We start from the raw sequence: 20,517 nt of genomic DNA on the forward strand, positions 1-20,517 counted from the left end.
AACCGTGTGAAACTAAGAAAAGTGTCTGAAAGTAGTTCAAAGTGGTAGAAATCATAGCAGGATTGAGTGGATTAAACCCTGATGCGTGTTTACACTTGTGTGTGTAAGAGGGACGTTGTTGTCATAGTGACTAAAGAAGGGATCGACTAAATTGCCACTTTCCCAGGTGAGCTCAAAAGAACTTCTGAGCCCCCTCAAAATGTGTCACATCCACAAAAGCTAATCCTTTTGCACCATTGTGTCCTGTTCTCCCACCAGTCAGGGCCCTGGAGGCTTGCCACTCAGTGCAGTGTGGCCAGCTAATCTAATCTCAGCCTTCTAACAGCCTACTGTTGGAAAACGATTTAACTTTATTAATTGAGAGCCCTTTGAAGAATTTAAGTCACCCTTCAAGGAAATGAGCCTTTATAAATTCATCCTGCAAAATGGTGACAGAGAGGATAAAGGCAACGGGAGGGGGCAGGGGGGTGGCCACGTTTGGCCACGTTTACTCTTTTAATTAAACCAAGGTGACAAGTCTGCGGCTAATGCTTGAAGTGGGCACACAAGACTGAGATTAGATGATGAAAAGTTAAAGCAAACACACAGAGAGCCACGCTTCTTCTGGAAATGAGAGTCAGTTTTGTTTGTGCATACCCTGTGATTTGAGGTAAGTAGCAATGACAAGTGAGAGGAAGTAAGGACAGAGCTGCAGCTGGACTCCTTCAAACTCAAAAGATAAACTTATCATCACCACCTCACCACAATAAGGTGTTTTGTTTTTGGTTTGGGGGATTTTTTTTATCCTTAGCTGACCTCGGAAAGATGGCCTGTGTTATTATGCTTTCGATTTTGTTTAGACTGTCCTGCTCGTGAATCTCAGTCAAAGCAGTTGCAAAAACACACCAAAGCACAATCTAAATAAAATAAACAAAGGTCAAATATAGATATTGTATCTAAAGTTTTAGTATTTTGTAGTATTTACATTTCAGTTTAAAGTAAAAATCCATATTTAAATATTAACAGTCTGTATGATGGTTGATTTTACTTGTTCATTGTGACTTTTTGCTCACTGGTTTGCTTTCTCTGCCACATTTTGTGTGCTGTTTTATTGCCCAGAGTTAACTGCTCTGATGACAGGGGCAGTTAGTGACTAGCCTGTAAACATAAAGAAGCATTTAGACACATAGGAGTGCTCTATAAATCTCCTCATTTCTGCAAAACCACAGTAATTGGATTTCAAAAAGGTATGAATCATGAAATTCATTGTTTTGTTAAAATAATCCCAAATATGAATTCCTGTGTCTCAGCAAGGTTATTAATCTTGTTAGGCTGCTTATTTGGAGTAAAGCATATGAATGCAAAATAATGTTATATGTGTGAAGAATTTAAAAAAATCCACTTTTTATACAACTTTAACTTTCATGAACCATCATTTGGTAAGTAATTAAACATCATTCAGTCTTATACACGAGCTACACACTGACACATTAAAGATTCCTCTGCAAAAAAAGGAAAGAGTGGAATAAAGCGAACGGCAACATGAGGAGGAGCAGAGGTTGTGTTTGGGGCTTTTTGAGAGGATGTGGGCTGAGAACACAATTAGAGGAGCTTAAAGGAGGACAGCAGGGGGGAAAGCCAGCGAGGGAATAAGGGTGAAACACACACTCACCTGCACAGGCGTCCAAACCAAAGCACAGGTGTTGCACACCTGGCCTTTTGGGTTTCCCCACAAGCCATAGATTAACCCAACTAGTGAGGTCAATGACCCTCTCTCCTGTTACTAATAGGGGAAGATTTTGTGAGGTGGAATTAGGACATATTAGCAGGCTTATGTGGTGGAGTGTAGTCCAGTTCCTTTAATTTTATACATACTGTGTATAGCAACTAATGATCAGTTTAAACAAAATAGTTTCTAATCATTCATTTATTATTTTTACTTGCTCATAATATTAAATAGTCAGTAATACTCATATTTCATGCTGAAAGCAGCAAATTATCAGACTTATAAAAGACTGAGGTTTTCCATTACATTCTGCACTAATTGCATAAGAAATGGATCAAACCTCACTTTGTTTTGTTAATTTCAGCCAATTTCAGCCAATTCAAACACTGTGTGTCAGTGTTATTCATATTTTAATTAATTAATTAATTAAAAATAGCCAAACCTGAATATTTTTTGCAAAGAGTCACTAGTGAAATTATTCTATCCTCTTGAGAAACAAAAAAGATGTGCACAGGCATATATCTGCTTTGTGGATATATGGGTGTTATGGTCAATGATGTCATCCATCATAGCCCCTTACATCATCCTTTTGGGGCAAGTGTTTCCTCTCACTGACACATTGCTACGGGACAGGCCAAGGGCGTGCACGAACTTGCAAGAACATACAAATGAACACCATGACTTGGACGGAGTGTCTTCTTCACATCCACACTTTTGGATTTCATTACTCATTGACCTACATTGTACCTGTTCTCCTGGGATATTTTGGGGTGTGTTTTTTTTGTTTTTTTTTTAGATTTGTTTTAGCAACAGACTCTTGTCATAAATTAAAGAAAAACCTGAACCACTGACCCCTACAGTGAGCTGGCTCTGTTTAACTTGGGGGGGGGGGGGGGGGGGGGGTGTCACTGTAAATCAACAGAAAGTTGGTGATCCCTTTTGTCCAGCGATTTACTTTGATGGGAATTGTCTCTTGGGGGATGATAATCCATAGGAAACAGGTCTCAGTGGATGGTTTAATGCATATTTCTTTTACAGGCACCAGATCTCATCCCTGAATACCTGTGTGGAGATTTTGGACTCATCTGTTAGCCATCATCCTCAACCACTGTAATTAAACTGTGAATAAGGGATTGTCCTTTGAATGAATCAGTAACTTCGGCAGAATTACTGAAACTACTGTTGAGCCATCAGCTCAAGAGTAGTGATTTACTAAGACACTTTATGTCTGTCTTTCCTTTCATTTATACCTCATGTGTAGATGTCTAACGATTTAACAATTCACTACATAATTAACCTTCAAGGCAGGGATTTGTCTGACACATGTATTCATTTCAGGTAATACACAACCCTCGGCTAGAGCAGGAAACGCAAGTTTTCTTCACAGAACAAAGTGCCATAATCAGATAATTAAGGGATTATATCTGTGTGGAGGAGATAAATTCCCATGCTTTTTGACACATGTGAGAGGAAGGGGGTGGTGCAGAGAGCAGGCTGATGTGTGTGCGCCTGAGGCAGGGATATGAGACTGCTGGGCCTGCTGAGAACGTGAGAGATAACCCCTGAGATGGGTGAGCTAGTGGCAAAAAAGAGATTGGGTAATTAATTCGTATGTAACCTTATCGAAGTTGCTTTTGTTCTACGAAAATAATACATGTGCACTTTGGAGTGTCAGATTATAGACACAGGCTTTGTGTGTAGCGGGGATTTCCTCCTCTTTACAGGCAGAGCTCTCCTATCGTTCACTCTCAGCAAGCATCATTGTTCTGCGCACTTTCACCCCCTTTGCGCGTTTGCCTGGACGATCCGCTACATAACGTGCTAATTCACTTTATCATGAACCGATCCCAAAAAGCAGTTTTCACTCATTCAGGCATCCCACGAACGCTTCACACTAATCCAGATCTCAATCTTGTGCACGTCCGCAGGCACTCGTGACTTTCTGTTGTTTGTTTGTTTGTTCGTTTGTTGGGGAGGGGTCATTAGCAAAGTGTGTAATAAAATTAGTTTGCAGTTATTGACGAACATAATCTACGCATCCATCTGATGCGTGCCTAAAAATGACGAATTATTAATGACGACGCTTTATTTAACACACTACAGTAGCAGCAAAGGTGACTTCATCTAGTGGGGGACTTGGGGGGGGGGGGGGGGGGGGGGTGCAGGATATAGAGCGAAATTGAGCCCGCGTGCAGGCTACGTGCAGTCTGGCATATTCACGGAACGTTTCGCAGTTTATGGACCTTTCAGTAACGATCACAGAACATTCCTATATGAAGAGATGTTGGTTCTTGTTGTCTGCAGTGCAGGATAGAAAGAAAGGAAACACTGGGAGTCTCGTTCAGAGGTGAGCAGGCACGCCACCTCTAGCAACTCTTTTACCTTTTACCTGGAAGACTTGAAAGATGATCTTTACAGCAGATCAGTATGAATTCCACACATCGTGAATGACATCATGCAAAGATTCCTCAACAAGTTTCATCCAGCAGGCACTCACGCTGTGACTGTTTATTTTAATGAAGCCAAGAAGAAGACAAGGAACAAATCAGGGCATGTTGCTAATTAAAATATCATGTGTTAATGAGCTTTCCCCCCACCCCCACCCTCTTTTTGTGATTTCAGCAATGACTTTTGGCCAGTGGCTTATTTGTGCAACATGTGAAAAATAAGATGTTAATTTTAAACTCTGAGTAAACCTCCAAAAAGAAAGCATGTTTTGAGCTACAGGAAACATGGTGAGGAAAACAGGGTCTTATTGTTGTCTTTCATGCTACATTCACTCACTATTCCTCTTTCCTCCCCAACAAAAAACCTCTCATCACGCCAAGGAATACTGAGCACCTTCTTTTACTTTCAAATGTTATTTCTGCATTATGCAAGGAAAAGTTTGACTACTTTTTAAAAAAAAATTTTAATAAAGTGTTCGAGAGCGGAAATTGTCTTTTTGTTGTTGTTGTTGTTTTTGTTGTGGGGGGGAGGGGGGGTCTAACTTTTTTTTTTTACATTGTTTTACGCCTACAGCCAGATGGAGAAATATGAGCAGTTGTTAGCTTTGAATATCTTTCTTTAAATGAAAAAAAAAATGTTGTGACTGAAATAGAAACAGCATGAATCTTTTTTGCTTTCCCAAAACACCTGACCACAAACAACCATTTGCTCCTCTCCTGTTCCTCCAGGTTGGGGTGTGACAGTGTGAAAAGTGGAAGGAGAGCAAAATGGGTGGTGTGGAGGTCAAGAGAGGTGAATATCTGCACTGAGAGAGGAAGATTTATGCGAAAGCTGCTGCTGTTTGAGAGAGCCATAACATAGCAAATCCTGCCTGTGCTCTTAACCCTTGACAACATGACCTTACGCTCTTTCCAACTGACAGCTCTTTAAAACAGATTTTATGTAAACTCAAATGAACCTCGTAACAGCAGATTGGTTTTAATTATATACCCCTTAAACTGACAACAGGGTGTATTTCAGAAACACATTTATGTTTCTGACACTCAAAGAACTTTTAGTTTAGTCGTTGGGAACTCTTTAAAATCTTCTTTATGTTTTTATTTTCTGCATCATTCATTTACTCAGAATTAAAGGGATCGTAAATCCTCAGCATAGTCAGCCAACTCATGTGGAATGGATTTAGCGTACTATGCAAACTCGTCATTTTCCCAGAAATACAAAAACAAGCTCATGAGAACAAATGATTAGAAATAGGTCCAAATCCAGAGACAGAGTCACAATAGTCATGCAAGTCCAAGTAACAAAATCTGGGCTTTTTGCAAGGATCAGTGATACTAACCTTTGGAAAGTAAGAGGAGAGTCACCTCCAACACAAGAAAATGTCAGCTTTCAGTTACAAGTGGCAAACACCTTATATGAAGGGTACAAACAAGCTTATACCAAAAGCTGCCCTGAAGTAACATGATCAACTAGTTCACCGGTCACTGAAAGAATCCAGGCTTGTTGCTGTTTTGGGTTTGCTTGACCCTGAACTCCAAAGCATTCTTGGTTTCTTTTGACACTCATTCCTTACCTCAGTGCATGTACATGGCCACCTGCAGAGTGAAATTAGACAGTCTAGTTTAAAAATAGTACAGACATACTTACATGTCCATTACATTAGCCACCAGCAGCTGTTGTCTACAATGAAGTCTATATAATAATCATACTGGGACTTTAGCATAGGTAATTGCAAAATTCTCAGTCCTTATTTCAAGTAAAATGTATCTTTAACTTTATATTAAGCTAACAAGTGCCACAAACTGTAAATCTTCAAAGGTCTTGGTTATTTTTGTCCAAACTTACAGTAGCCTATTAATGGAAAGAGCCTTACAATGGGTTTATTTCAAAAGGCCAATAAGCTGTAACGTCACTAACGATCGCAAAACAAAAAAGTCTGACTGTATTTCCATAAGTTTTGTTTGCATTAGCTTTTCCTAATGACCTCCTCCATGACCATGATAATAGATCAAAGTAATTGAGAAGCAGATTGACAGAAAGGTTCCAGTTTTTTATCTACCATAGAAAATAAATTTTACAGGACAGTCTGGGCAATGAACTTTTTCTGCAATTTTCCACATTTATTTCATGAGCCCAAATAGTCTTTAATATATAGAAAAAGAGATATGCTGTTAGAATTGCACTTCCTTTTCTGATATTATTATATCAGAAATATTATATTATATCCTCCGCCCCTTCCTCACACCTCACGCCACTGCCATTCTCATCCATAATCTTGTTATCTCTAGAATTGACTACTGCAACTCATTATTATTTGGCCTTACACAAAAATCTATCAACAAGCTCCAACGTGTCCAGAACTCTGCTGCCCGTATTATTACTAGGACTTCTTCTACCCACCACATCTCCCCAATCCTGAAGCAACTTCACTGGCTCCCGGTCAAATTTCGCATCCATTTTAAAATAATTCTGTATACATTCAAGGCTATTCATTCTCTCTCTCCACCGTACCTCTCTGACTTATTACAGATGAAGCTCCCATCCCGCTGCCTCAGATCTTCATCTTCTCTTTCTCTCTCTGTTCCCTCTGCTCGTCTGACCACAATGGGAGGGAGGGCCTTTAGCTGCTCTGCCCCTCGACTTTGGAATTCCCTACCCCCGGACCTCAGAAATATTAGTTCATTCTCTCTTTTTAAGTCCACCCTCAAAACTCATCTGTTTAAAATTGCCTATTCTTAAATTTCTGTATGTTTTAACTTTTATCTTCTATTTTTATCATCGTGTATATTTCCAGTTTTTATCTGTTACAGTGTCCTTGGGTGCTTTGAAAGGCGCTATTTAAATAAAATGTATTATTATTATTATTATTATTATTATTAAAATATCTGAGGGATTAAATGACAAAAACGCCTTTACACCAACAGAAGGGGGGATTTGATTGGTATGGCCCACTTAAGATCAAAGTGGGCTTTATGGGCCCACAATGTAAGATGAGTTGAACATTCCTGCATTAAAAGATACAATTTATCATCTGTTACCGATCACCTGTTTAAGACCTGCTCCAACACAGTCTCCGTGTACTGCTAATGCCGGCCCTAATCACAGAAAAATGGACGGGCATTCGGAAAAACAATCTGGGAAACTCAAATATGCAGATCCACCCAAAAATAACTTTTATTGAAATATCATTTGTAAGGTTTCTTTCCACAAACAATATCAATAGAAGGAATTCAGCAACACAAAATTGTTTTAGGTTTCTCTGTTCCTACTCAGCTGGTACATTAGGTACATTGTAGGCATGCATACCTTTTAAAAAACAGAAGTAAATTCAACTAGATTAAAGGTGCTTAGTAATCTCCAATGTATCCACACTTGTTTTTGTAACTGCACTGAGTCAGTCAGCATTATCGAGCCTTTTTAAATATCTTAGCAAAACCCAAATACAAAGAGTGCATGACAGAAGCTAGTCATTGTGGTTTTATTTTCATTTCCAAAATGCAGTGCTGTAGGCTGTTATGTATTTTTAGCTAAATGTAGGGGACCCACAGCGTGACATCTCTTTTGATGATGGGAAGATGAAAGGAACATGAAGTATGACTAGCTAAAAGGAAGCTGATATTTATGATATGAGAGACTGCTCTCCTTTTTGTGTAGACCTCAGTTTGACTTTAAAAGATGATCTCTTTTTCTTCTCACTCGTTTCAAACACTGCAGCCCTCTTCTGTAAATGTGTCACTCCCGTTCCCTTTACTTACTGTGATTCAGATAGCCTGGGGCTTCTGCTCTCATCCTCTTGTGTGGATTTGCTGACTTAAACAGAGCGACGTGAAGTAGAAGCTGAAGTGAATGCCCTGGTGTGCAAACAAACAGTTGCACAAGGACTACTGTACAGAGCAGGTATGCACATAAATACACCCCCTTAGTGGGAAGCAGAGCTGTACTAGTCATTCTCCAAACTAGCACACACGACAGTCTGCCTCTTATGTTTTTAACAGCTGGGTTTTAGATTTTTTCAGACTTCAAGTTCTGCATAGGTGAAGTATGTCATCACAAATGCTTGCATGTGTTTCACTCATTAATGCATTCATACCTTTCATCAATTTACAACACCTTGTGTTTTAATAGCCCTTACTTCATAAACTTAATGCCTTTGTTTTCTTTCTAAAACAGCAAGAATCCATCTGTTTTACTGTGTGGGCTATGACTCATGGTGTGACAGACACCTTTATATTTACAGTGATGCCAGCCAAATACAGAGCTCACCTGTCTCCAACTATGCCCTGGAACATGACTCATTGTTTGCTGTAAACATTGTAAATGTTGTATGGTTTATGTGGGGATTCCCTAATGAACGCATTTGTTTTGATCTGGGATTGAGACTGTCTGGATTGGTGCACGAAGAAGTCTCATTTCTGCACATTTTCCCTCCCTTTGTATTTCTGCATTCTTAACGGCATGTGAATCCAGCAGGCAACTTTTCTATTTGTCTGAACTGCGTCAGCACAGCCCAAGGTCAAAACTCCCAAACATCCCACACGCAGATATTGCAAACACCTTGTTTGTCCTGCAGCCCAGCAAATATCAACTCTAGTGATGATACTGCAGTGAACAAAAGGACAAGGAAAAGGACAAGAGAGACAAAGATACAATGAGCATTGGGACACCCATAAAGGAAAAGCGCCTAACGGAAGCACACCCACCTGCCCACCTCCCCCTTTTTCTTTCAGCCTGCTGCACACCTTTGAGGCCAGCCATTCTTGTAGCCCACCTTAAGAAAACATCCGTGCCCCCACACGATGTTGAGCCTTGTGTTTCCTTCTGTCTTTAATCTTAGTGAAAAGAGCTTTTAACAAGGCCAGGGAGGATGAGTGGATCTGCCAAAGAAGAACAAAGGCAGGGAGGGACTTGGAGAGATAGTAGCAGAATGGAAGGCTCTGTAATCTATCACCTGTTGCCCTTGGGCGGCCCTGTACTCCCTGGGCCCTGGGCTTGCTGTGAGCTCATGTGTGTATGTATGTATATCCAGGTATGGTAAGGTGATGAATAAATAAGCAAAGAACAAGAACAAAACAGATATTCTGGATTCTTTCAAAACCTCAGATTGCTTCAAGTAATTTTCTTCACAAGGAAGGAGTTCTCTGCTTGCCAGCCACTCCACACTTATGCCAAACTCCCATATCACAGACATATTTTGACATAGTGTATTTGTGTGCTGTTTCTTTTTTTATTGATTGGTTTGTTTGTTTGTTTTGGTCAAGATAATGGGATTAATGGAGCAATATATCAGTTTCCATAGTGCACATATGAAGAAAAAGTGCAAAATTAATTTATAGTAGCATTTAAATGAGAAAAAGTATGCAAAAGTAATTATAAAATACATCAAAATAGTCACATCACGTGAGGTTAAACTCAAACTTTAGTGTTGTTAGAGGGATCTATATGGGTTTTGCTACATTCTGCTGCCTCTTAAAAACTCAGTTCTCAAGTTCCTCTATCTTTGTCTGCCATCTTGTGGCTTCATGTTGCACGTACCGTAATATAGCCTATATCCTGTACAACATACTATATGGCCAAAAGAGTATACGATGGCTTCCCTCTGCTCAGGAAGATTACATTAATTCTGTGAGAGGCAATGCACAAGCTCACTCTACTTCTTATTTCCACACTATACTGTACAATATTGTAGTAATATTTCGATGTCATGTCTTATTGCATTTATATTCGACTTTGCTCGTATTATTTATTTATTTATTTAGTTTCATCTACCTCGTGTCTATTTTGTGGTATGTTTGTAATCGATGACAATGTGTTGCTGGAACACTGCGATTCATAAATAAACTATCTGTAAAAACTATACAGGGAAAATCTGGTGTCTTGATCTGTCTTAATACAACGCGCTTTACTTTTTAGCTTAGTTAAAGTTGGCTAGACTTCACGCTTCTCTAACTGAGCATCATTTTCTGTACTAGTCGTTCGTTCATTAGTTTAATGAGAACTGTCTATTCGTAAAATTCACTCAGTTTCTGTGCGATGCCAGTGTCCTTTCAGCGTGTTCGTCTCTTCTCTTAAAATTCCAACGTAGCCAATAACACATGAACGCAACACCACTAGATAACTAATGACGTAGCGCGTAGCTGTACTGGTTGTGGTCGGAGCAGAGGAAGCTGGGAAAGGATAAAGGAAACCTCTAGCATCGTAGATAAACACCGTAAAGAGGTGTGAAGCCAGCGGGCACACGGCTGTCACAGTACTAAAAGAACAGTAAAAGAGTCCGACTGAGTTCTCCATACAGCGAGGGTCAACATGTCTGAGACATACGGTATGTTTGTGTGGAGTAGGCGGTCATTTAATGCTTGCTAGCTGTTATGTATGACTGCTTCGTGGTCTAATGTGACAGACTGGCAGCGTTGCTATCAGCAAACTGTAAGATTAGCTTAGCTTAGCCACAGGCTAACTTGCCACCTCACCGTGTCTGTGGATTTTAACAGTAATAATTAACATTCAGTGCTGACACGTAGGTCAGTTAAAGTGCTCTGGTTGGATTTCTTCGTGTGTATTAACTGACACCTCTGTCGTTTGATGGTAGCGTGTAGTGCTTCACGGGCAACAAGGAGAGCAGAAGATGGTGAGACATCAACGGGTAAAAGTTGGCCAAACTTTAAGCAAAAGCCATTAATAGCATGTGTAGAGACGTTGAGTTAACGTGAACTTGGGGAGATTCAGGCAAGTTCTGTGACCTTGCGACAGGAAAGGCTGCTGCGATTTGATGTATATTTTTACTTTTAACTGCTAGCAACAAGGCCTGTAAGAGGAAGTTTGAAAGCGATGGTTGATCATGCATCGGTTACCTGCAGGGCAGACGTTGCTTGGTGTCTCACTGGTGTAATGCATCTGCTTCCATGCTTATTTAAAGTAACTCCGCTCTTGCACTTGACACAGATACGTTATAAATGAATCCTGACAGAATGAATGCTGCCTGCACTTATCTATGATCATTCACATAATGAGCAGATACAGAGATGTATTCGTGGTCTCATAAATTCATTAAACAGTACTCTGTCTGATAGTCAGTAAGCCTGACACTGCAGAGCCATTTGTTATGAAATGGCACACCATCATCCTCTCCTGTTGCACTCCCAGATACACTCTCTCCCTCTGTTTATACTTGTACCCTGTCTCTCTCTTTCCTCGTATGAAACTTTATCCAAGTGGGCAACATTTATGGGAGAGTGCCAGCACTAATGGGACCTGTAAAAGACTTTTATTGATTTTTTTTTTCCTTCTCTCTCTCTGTCTCCTCAACTGTCTCATCTGGACGATCAAAAGTCGACAAAAAGGCATTATGAATCCAATAAGGGCCTGTTAAGTGCTTTAAAATGCATAGTTTTCACTTGTTAATTTCAGTAATGTCTATCAACATGAGAATCATGAGTTTATGTTGATGTTACAGAATTTGGCACATGTAGCAGGGGGAGAAGGACATATTGTAGTAGTACTCCTTTTATTGAAGTTTTTGTTGCTGTTAGTTTTTATTCATCATTACTTTTTATATTGTCGGATCTCTCTCTCCCCCCCCCCCCCCCCAAAAAAAAAAAAGAGAGAGAGAGATGGGAGGGCTCACCCATTGCACCCATCCTCCCTGGTGGGGGGGTACTTAATATTGATGAGTGAGGAATAAAGTAGCCTGAGAGGGTAGTTGCTGCAGTCCATTCTCCCTGCTTTTGACATTATTGATGGTTTGATTGTTGTGTCCAGATCTCACACAGAAGTATACGATGTCTGAGAAAATGCAGAAAGGCTTGGGCTAACTTTTAAAACTGAGCGGTCTGTCTCTGATTTTTGTCAGCACTGTCACAGCCACTGAAGTGTGGTTGAGATGTTACGCTGACTGCTGTTACACAGAAAAATAAGTGGGTTTCGACGCCTTCGCTTTGTTGCAGTTACTCTGTTACCGAGACTTTGACCTCTGGCTTGTGTTGCTTAAGAAAACACCCGCTTCAACAAAGGTGCACCATGACCTGAGCTGGCGGAGGTGTGTGTCAGCAAATGAAGGTGGCTCATGGAGCAATGACATAATTGGTTTAAATGTCACCCAGAAAGTAAAGATTAATCTCATACTTTGATTTACTGTTTCTGTTGACTTTGTGTGAAGCTGGTGATATCAACAGCAGCCAGTAATCACTTGCCAGGCTTTGTGCTTTCAGAACCTTTGTTTGAGCTCAAAGTGAAATTGAAAATTTACTTAAAATTCAACCTGAACAAGTTCTCAGTAGGGAAGCTGTAGTTTGCCATCATGCTTTCACATATTTAGGAGAACACTATCACTTCTGCATGTCTTGCATTTCATTTACTACCTCTCTAATTATTTATTATGTCTTACTTAACCAGAGCTAAGAGAGATTGAAAGTTGCAAGATAAAGCTTGTGAAGCCTTAGGAATTACCTGGATTACTGACTGATTTCTCATACAGGCTGGTCTTTATGTAAATCACAAGTATAGCCAGATGAGACTTGACTAATCTAACATACAAAGACTATGATTCACTTAAGCACTAACCTTTCATGTCTTGTTTCCTCCCCCTGAGGAAGAGAACTTTTCTGTTAGCAGTTTGTCTCAGAGCGTGCTGTATCATGCCTTTAAAAATGATAAGCATGGTAGAGGTAGCATCATGGTTTTGGGCTGTCCTTGGGATCTGGATGGCCTGTAGCCATTAACAGAACATTTCATTTAAAATTTATATCAAAAAATGTTCTCAGTGTAAGAACAGAGGAGCAGTTCATGACCCGGAGCTTCAAGAAGTTGGGTAACGCAGCCAGACAGTGACTCAAGTAAAACAACAGAGTGGTTCAAAAAGAAGAATTTTTGGGGAGTGATGAACAAACCGCAATCCTGACCTAGTTGAAATTATGTAGCATGACCTAGAAAGGGAGCAAACAAATATATATGAACTGAAACGGCTCTCTTGGAAGGAATGATGCAGAATTCCTCCCAATTATTGTGTTGTGTTAGCCCCACAAGCTGTACATGAAACACATGGTCAGGTCTTTACTGCTACTGCTTGGGTGGTTAAGAAATTCTGAAATCCTGGTTCCAAAGCCCTTTTTTTTTTTTTGCAACTTGGTTTTCATAACTGATCAGCGTAAATTCACACACATGCAGCCACTTTTCATGCCTAACTCTCCTTATCAGATCTCCCAGTATACTGGTCAGAACTGCCGTTCAGCATACATCCAGTATGCAAATACCCCCTTGTGTTATCTTTGGCCACAGCACACAATGGCTATCTGTACTCTAAATGGGTTTGCATGTCAAGGGATCAAGTAATTATGGATCATTTGTGTTGGCTGGATTGAGCCCTTCAAAGAAAAGACCCACTTTCCACAACATCTGTGCAAAAGCCTGCCTTTGGTTATTATTCAACCTGTGTGCAAGTCTGTTGCCCTAAGCTGTGGTTAATAATGCTAAAGCTCAAACCTTGCTCTAATGACATGTGTTATTAAGTGTTGGTGCTTTTCTAAGGCTTCAGACACACTCATTTTCAACCTCAGACAAACAAGTGTATTAAATTAGAATCGTAAGTGGCAAGTTAAACTGATTACATGCTAGGCGCTTTGTGATTAGTAGGCTAATTTGGGTTTGGCAGGATACTATGAAAGTAGTAGCTCAATGGGATTAAGAGGAAGGATTGTCCCTGAGGATGGAAGTGCAAAGAGCAGCAGGTTCTCCATTGATGTTGGCATTGCATTGATCTCTACCTCCTTTTTTGTGCTTGCAGACTTCCTGTTTAAGTTCCTGGTGATTGGCAGTGCTGGGACGGGGAAATCCTGTCTCCTCCACCAGTTCATTGAGAACAAGTGTAAGTTCTAAAACGCTGCATTTCTAAAGTTTAATACTGTGCAAACACATAAATGGACACGTTCAAGAAATTATTGTAGTCAGTTTCACGAGTTGCATATTGACTAAACCATTAGTCTGCGGATGATCTGGAGAAAATTCTTCATTGACTGGTATGAGTCAGAGTACAATGACAGGATGATGTGGGCATTTGTCGACCCAGAATAAAACCAATCACCACAGTTCTTTGCCTCACACTGTCCTTCAGAAAGAGACAATTTTCTGTGTGGTTAAATGGAGGGAAAACATTATACTTCCTGTAGACTTTCTCTAGCTAACAATGGCCGAGTTTACACCGAGCTCGATGCTCTCATTATATTGTTAAAATTCTCCATATGAAACATTAATTTGTTTAAAATACAAATTGAAACGTCAATTCAGTTTCAGAGGGGTGGTTTAAAAAAAACAAACCATGTCAACACTCCTTCATGTACAGAGTCGTGCTCATGATTACATTTAATTTGATTAAGATATCTCAGGGGTCCCTGTGGATAGAGAAAGAGAGGCTGGGCAACTTGGCACTGTTAATCTAATTTGCAACTCCCTGTAGCTTATAATGTGGATATGAGGTATTTGAAAACAGCAGCAGAGGTCTTTTAAACAAGCCAAACACCAAATATTACACATGTAGTTTTTTCGTTTGTTTTCCTGCTCCTTTATGTATATTTCACGTTGTGCCTTTTTACACTGTCTTCTGTTTGTTCCTACTGCAGTTAAACAGGACTCCAACCACACCATCGGTGTGGAGTTTGGGTCTAGAGTGGTCAACGTTGGAGGAAAGACAGTCAAACTGCAGATCTGGGATACTGCTGGCCAGGAGCGATTTCGGTATCTACCTTCAAAATTTACCTAAAGTCACAAGTCCCAGCTCCACTGGGATAATGAAGTGTCTGACTGATGATAACTGTTAAAATGATTGGACAGTTTCTCCTGTCAAATCTCACCATCTGATCTTTTAAAGGAGCCTTTTTTTTTCTCTCCTCCATTTTCTCCGCAGATCTGTTACACGCAGCTACTACAGAGGAGCAGCTGGAGCACTTCTTGTCTACGATATTACCAGGTAAAACAGCCACTGCCCTCGTGCTCCCACTTCCTTTTCATAAGTTTCTCTAACAAAGTGAGCTTTTTTGTTTGCTGTGATAATGGGATGTAGATACTACAGTTGTACCTTAATTTTCCCAGAATAAAAACTACATGTTTACTAAGACTCCCAGAAGCAACAAAATGTAAGGTTGTATTTGGTGTGGGCATTGGCATCTGTGATTAATTGAAAATTTTAAATGTGACTACAATTAAAATGAAATTTTACAGACTTAACTTTGAAGCTTAGTTTATTTTTGAGTGTTCATACTGTTTCGAGTCCATATATCAACTAACAAAAGGAGTCACATTGTGCCTGTACAGCCTCCAGAAATCGTGCTGTTTAATGACAGGCCACTCACATTACTGTATTTCATAAACTCTGGGTCGTAAACTCAAGATGGATTGAATGCAGTAGTTTGCTTTTAACAAACTATGGGCTTTTGTTGAGGTGAGGTGGAGTGCGGACTGTCAAGAGCTGTAATATAGAGGCATCCTCTGTCAGGTAGCGTCTGTAGAGGAAAGCAGAAGTCCATCACAGATGGTGTCACCTGACACACTCTCGCACAGGGAAACAGACAAGTGTATACAATGAAACTAGAGCTACAGCCTCATGCTGAAAACAAACTGAAACAGAAAATTGGGTAAATAACATGAATAAAATGTCTTACAGTCGAGAGACATACAATGCCCTGACTAACTGGCTGACAGATGCACGGACACTGGCGAGTCCCAACATTGTTATTATCCTGTGTGGCAACAAGAAAGACTTGGATGCAGACAGAGAGGTGACCTTCCTTGAAGCTTCACGCTTCGCTCAGGAGAATGGTAACTTATCTGTACATTGATGCATTTCAAATGCTTTTTTCCCCACTCTTAGAAGTATTTTTGTTCTCCCACACACAGAGCTGATGTTTCTAGAGACTAGCGCGCTAACAGGTGAAAATGTCGAGGAGGGTTTCTTGAAGTGTGCTCGCACCATTCTCAACAAGATAGATTCAGGTACACATTGTTTTCTTTGTTATAGAAGTGTATCTGAGGTGGATGTTTTTTGTTAGAATTTAGTGACATTTCCATGTTTTGTTTTTAATGCTTTCAGAGCTTGAGCACATGAAGTGATGTGGATCTGACATTTTTAGAGCATACATGTCTGTGTCACTGATGTTTCTCATTGTGCTTCTCTCAAAGGCGAGTTGGACCCAGAGAGGATGGGTTCAGGTATTCAGTATGGAGATGCTTCGTTGAGGCAGCTGCGACAGCCCAGAGGCACCACAACACAGAATAAGCAGCAGTGTAATTGCTAGGGGTTGGGACCCACCCTCACCCCAGCCCACAGGTCCACACAGACAGAACTCCCCCTACAGGTCAGTAACTTGTTAACTAGGGATGGGTATTGATAAGATTTTCACGATTCCAATTCCATTTTTGATTCTGTTTAACGATTCGATTCTTTATCGATTCTCTTATCGATTCTTTTTAAAAAGGAGAACACTAAGGTCGATTAGCTTAGAACTTTGTTTTATATCTTCTCTTTGAACAAGATAGAAATTTAGGAGTAGCATGGCCTTACAAACCCAACAGTGAGATCTTAAGAGATCCTTAAGAGATTCAGCCTATGGCTCTTCAATGGGGTGTCACAGGGTCCCCGGGGGAAAAAATTGTAAATGTAAAATAAATATTCTTCTGTAGCAATAACAAAGTATAACATAAATCATTCTGTAGCAATTACACAAGAATATTCAGTAATGTCCCTGCCTACAATTAAACACATTCACTTACCGAAAATTTGAGGGCATCTGCTGTGGCAAATGGGTGCAAGCCTTTTACCACAAACTTAATCACTGCTCTGTGACATTCGTCTATCCTGGCCTGAAAGGAGACGCTACCGGTAGACTGCAGCAAGAACTGCCAGCATCTGAGCCAACCAGACTCTGTCTGTCTCTCATCATGGTCACCTAAATGCACAGTAATGGCAGGTTTTGTAATAAGGCAGATCGCGCTAACATAATATGCACTGTTAGTTGATTATTTACCTGCGGTATTAACGGGAGAGGACGTGCAAACGTTACCGCTGCTGCTGGGTTGAGATTCACGAGTCTGGAGCAGAAATAAAATCACGACATACATTTAAGGTCATCGCGTGTTTTGTGAGCAAATGCTTTTGCATATTCGTAGTGTTTCCTCCCTTAAATGAAATCTCTACTTTGCAAGTTGCCCTGTTGTCATCCGTTCTCGTAAAGTATGACCAAACTTTTTAGCATTTGAGCCGCCATGTTTCCTGCCAGGTAAATGACGCTCTGCAACGTGGTGACGTCATTCGGGGCGACTGGAATCGATAAGGGAATCGATTGCAAAAATGGGAAACTCAACAAGAACCGGTTTTCGATACCCATCCCTATTGTTAACTCATGTGACCAGTGGGACTTGTAAACTAACAGGTTTTATCTGTGTTAGCGTTGATGAGGGCGTGTCGGTGCTCACTTTGTTTCCTGTTCTTAAACATCTCGGCTCCAGGTTTTTTTTTTTTTTTTTGGTGTGTGATCGTCCTTCCCCCTCTCCTTCAGTTCTACACACCTTGGATCACCTTGGGTCGTGGAGATCACTGCAACCTATGACCCTTGACCTCTGGTAAGAGTCTACGGCTTACCTGAGGGGGTCGGTTTGCTCTTGCGTTTGGACAGCATAACCCCTCAGTGTGAGCAAAGTGGAAATGTAAAGAGACATCCTCCACCATGGTCTCTGTTACTTATCAGACAAGGACAAAGTCAAGGGTTGTGTGTTTGGGCTGACCTACTGTTGTGTGTTATTCTTTTTTTCTCTCTTGCTCTCCGCTTTTTCATTCTGGTTTTAGCAATCCCCAAAATACTTTGAGCATTTACATATCATTGCTTGTAAATTATTATTGTTAAACTCTTTTGTGCATTCAACCTGTCCTAGTGTGGGTCATTGGGGTTTTTTTTCTTCCTAGTTTTAGCATTCATAAAGACATCCCTTACTTTTTTTCTTTTTTTTAAATCATGCATCATTAACTATATTTCTCATAAATGATGGAAAATATTATTTTTCATCATTTATGAGAATTTTATTTTTTTTAATGGAAAATAAATGATAAACATCACATTTTTTGGGTACGATTTACACCAGGTGTGATGCAAATCCTTTCTACTTTGTCCTGTCATTTTAATTTTTTCGTAGTAGACCAGATGGATTCATAGCATATAAATCCCAACACTGATATGTATAAACTCTCATGGGGGGATGATCCCATCACTCCATTCTACACCCAAACAGGCAAGGCTGTGGGTCAGGTTGAAAGCACAAAAAAGAGAACTTTTGCTCTTTATTTAAACCAAAAGTCCACAAGTCTGTAAATTGAGCTCTATCAGATTCACACCATGTTTAAATTCACATGTCCAGTTATAGTGATAAATTGGCATTATAATGTTTTTGACTCCTGCTGGGCTTTTCTCCATGACATCTCGTAGATTCATAAATGCACGTACTGTATAAGACGTCACAGGAAACCACAGTTGGCTTTTGTTTGGTTTGTTTGGGAAACTTTTGTGCCGCCCAACCAGCCAAAGGTTTGACCTTTGTTTTGTTTGTTTGTTGTTTTTTTTAAAAATCATGCCACATTGTACGTTCAATTTGACAGGATTCTGTTTTTAAACTTCCAAGTAATCACTTCTCTTTAAGCTCTGGATATCAGAGGGGGGGGATAAAAGACAACACAAAATTATTATTAGACAATGTACTCTCAAATCATCTTCTTTGTTCATTGACATTGATTGTACAAGTGGAGCTATACTGGAGGGATAAATATTTCCTCATTTGACATCTTAAAATGCTAATCAAGATCCTCCATATGTGCTCGTTTGAGCTGTAGTATATGATTTGTAATATTTTATTTTTTATAGTCGGAACAATAATCCCTCATGCTCTATTGATAGGGCCATTCTCACCCTAGAAGACACCACCTCCATCAGATGAAGTTGGGTTTTGTTTTTTTGTTTGTTTGTTTTTGTGACTATCGGTGACCCTGACCCTCTAAACGGAAAAGTAGAACCGATCCATGCCAGCAAAGTGGCCCTCTCAGTATAACTGAGACACCACATCTCCTCAGTGTATGGGTCAAATTCCAAGTTTTTCCCTTTAATATCTCCCTCTGCAGCTCTGCTGCAAAATGTCAGTTTTGTTGCACCACTGAACTGACCCAGATGTTTTCTCTTGAGAACAGACCTTGTATTACTCTAGAGAGAAACAGGGGAATTTCCACAGAAACACAGTTTCCTCTCTGCTTGTAACACTGACAACATGGTTTGTGGTGCTGCTGGAGGAAAATGAGGTTGCAAGTTAATGGCTTAGAAAATCCAAAGCCCCCGCTCTGCTGTTTAATCAAAGGCACCGCTTCTGTCTGAATCACTGTCTGAGAGCAGGTCATACAAACCAAGCCAAGAGGAGCTCAAAAACAAAGTGTGCGCAAACGTATTTCTCAAGCCTCTGTGTTGGCATACATTCTCCCAGACAAACCATATGTGTTTAAGCTCAACTGAGCCAGCACACTGAAAGGGCAAACATGAGATCATATAGGACATCAAGAGACAGATGGTCAAAACACATTGCTTTCATAAAATATTTGCATAGCATGATAGTTTGTCTCCTTCTGCAAGTGCACTTTTACTTTTGAATCTGTGTTTGTTTTGTTTATATGCTGTAACTATAGAATTGTACATTTTATTTTACTTGAACTGTATAATGTAATAAATATATTAATTTTAGATGTTATCTTTTTACTAAATGACAACTGAGATTCTTCATATGGTTTCATTTTTTTCTGATGCTGTCAGGCAGCAACAAAAAATGGTGTAATAGTGTGATCTCATGCTGTGTGAGATTTGATTGGTTTATTGCTCCCTGCTGACGTGGAGGTAATGATGGAAGGGTGTTGACTTTGTGAGCTGTAGGTGGCCATCAGCAGCAATTCTGATCACTCGTTCACAGGCTGTCATCTATGCGCAGTTATTGAGTCAACTGTTGAATTGTTAGCCTGCATTCATCTGTATTCGCTGTACAGTTCATAAAGTTAATCAGAGTAGCTATATGAACATTTTCTCATTTGTTCCAGTATAGACTTAATAATGTGATGAACGCAATCCAACTCAGTTGTTGCTTAGTAATGTTATATAATCTAACCTAAATACTACTGTACATCTCAAGTAACCTATCCTGTAAATAAGATTTGTCTATTAAGGGTGAGTGTTGCTCATTGATTGTAATGATTATGCAATTCCCAGTAAACTGCTTGTTTTTCATGTAACTCTTTTCACTGGTTTCCTGAATGTTAATGCTATCAGGGATTTTTTTTTTTAATTTTTTTTTTTTTAACTTTG

The 20,517-nt window shown here is 39.9% G+C and overlaps 1 protein-coding gene across 2 annotated transcripts; it reads left to right on the forward strand.

The window, feature by feature from the left end:
- Nucleotides 1-10,273: 10,273 nt before the first annotated feature.
- rab4b (RAB4B, member RAS oncogene family) lies at nt 10,274-18,494 on the forward strand. 2 transcript variants are annotated; one of them, XM_080288940.1, is made up of 8 exons: nt 10,274-10,472; nt 13,929-14,009; nt 14,761-14,875; nt 15,045-15,107; nt 15,801-15,955; nt 16,034-16,129; nt 16,316-16,491; nt 17,642-18,494. In XM_080288940.1, the coding sequence occupies exons 1-7, from the start codon at nt 10,457-10,459 to the stop codon at nt 16,429-16,431; spliced, it is 642 nt and encodes a 213-aa protein (XP_080145066.1). In that variant the 5' UTR covers nt 10,274-10,456; the 3' UTR covers nt 16,432-16,491; nt 17,642-18,494. The 2 variants fall into 2 exon arrangements, with proteins under 2 accessions (XP_080145066.1, XP_026048206.1); XM_026192421.2 differs by having other exon boundaries at nt 17,692-17,830.
- The last annotated feature ends 2,023 nt before the right edge of the window (nt 18,495-20,517 follow it).

This window comes from Astatotilapia calliptera, chromosome 14 (genome assembly GCF_964374335.1).
Source record: "Astatotilapia calliptera chromosome 14, fAstCal68.1, whole genome shotgun sequence".
NCBI classification, from domain to species: domain Eukaryota; kingdom Metazoa; phylum Chordata; class Actinopteri; order Cichliformes; family Cichlidae; genus Astatotilapia; species Astatotilapia calliptera.

What these genes read in the sequence shown, in the direction of transcription:
- rab4b (XM_080288940.1), top strand. An exon ending in GCTGGCCAGGAGCGATTTCG is followed by an intron (nt 14,876 to 15,044) that starts GTATCTACCTTC and finishes TTTTCTCCGCAG; the next exon opens with ATCTGTTACACGCAGCTACT. An exon ending in CTTGTCTACGATATTACCAG is followed by an intron (nt 15,108 to 15,800) that starts GTAAAACAGCCA and finishes AATGTCTTACAG; the next exon opens with TCGAGAGACATACAATGCCC.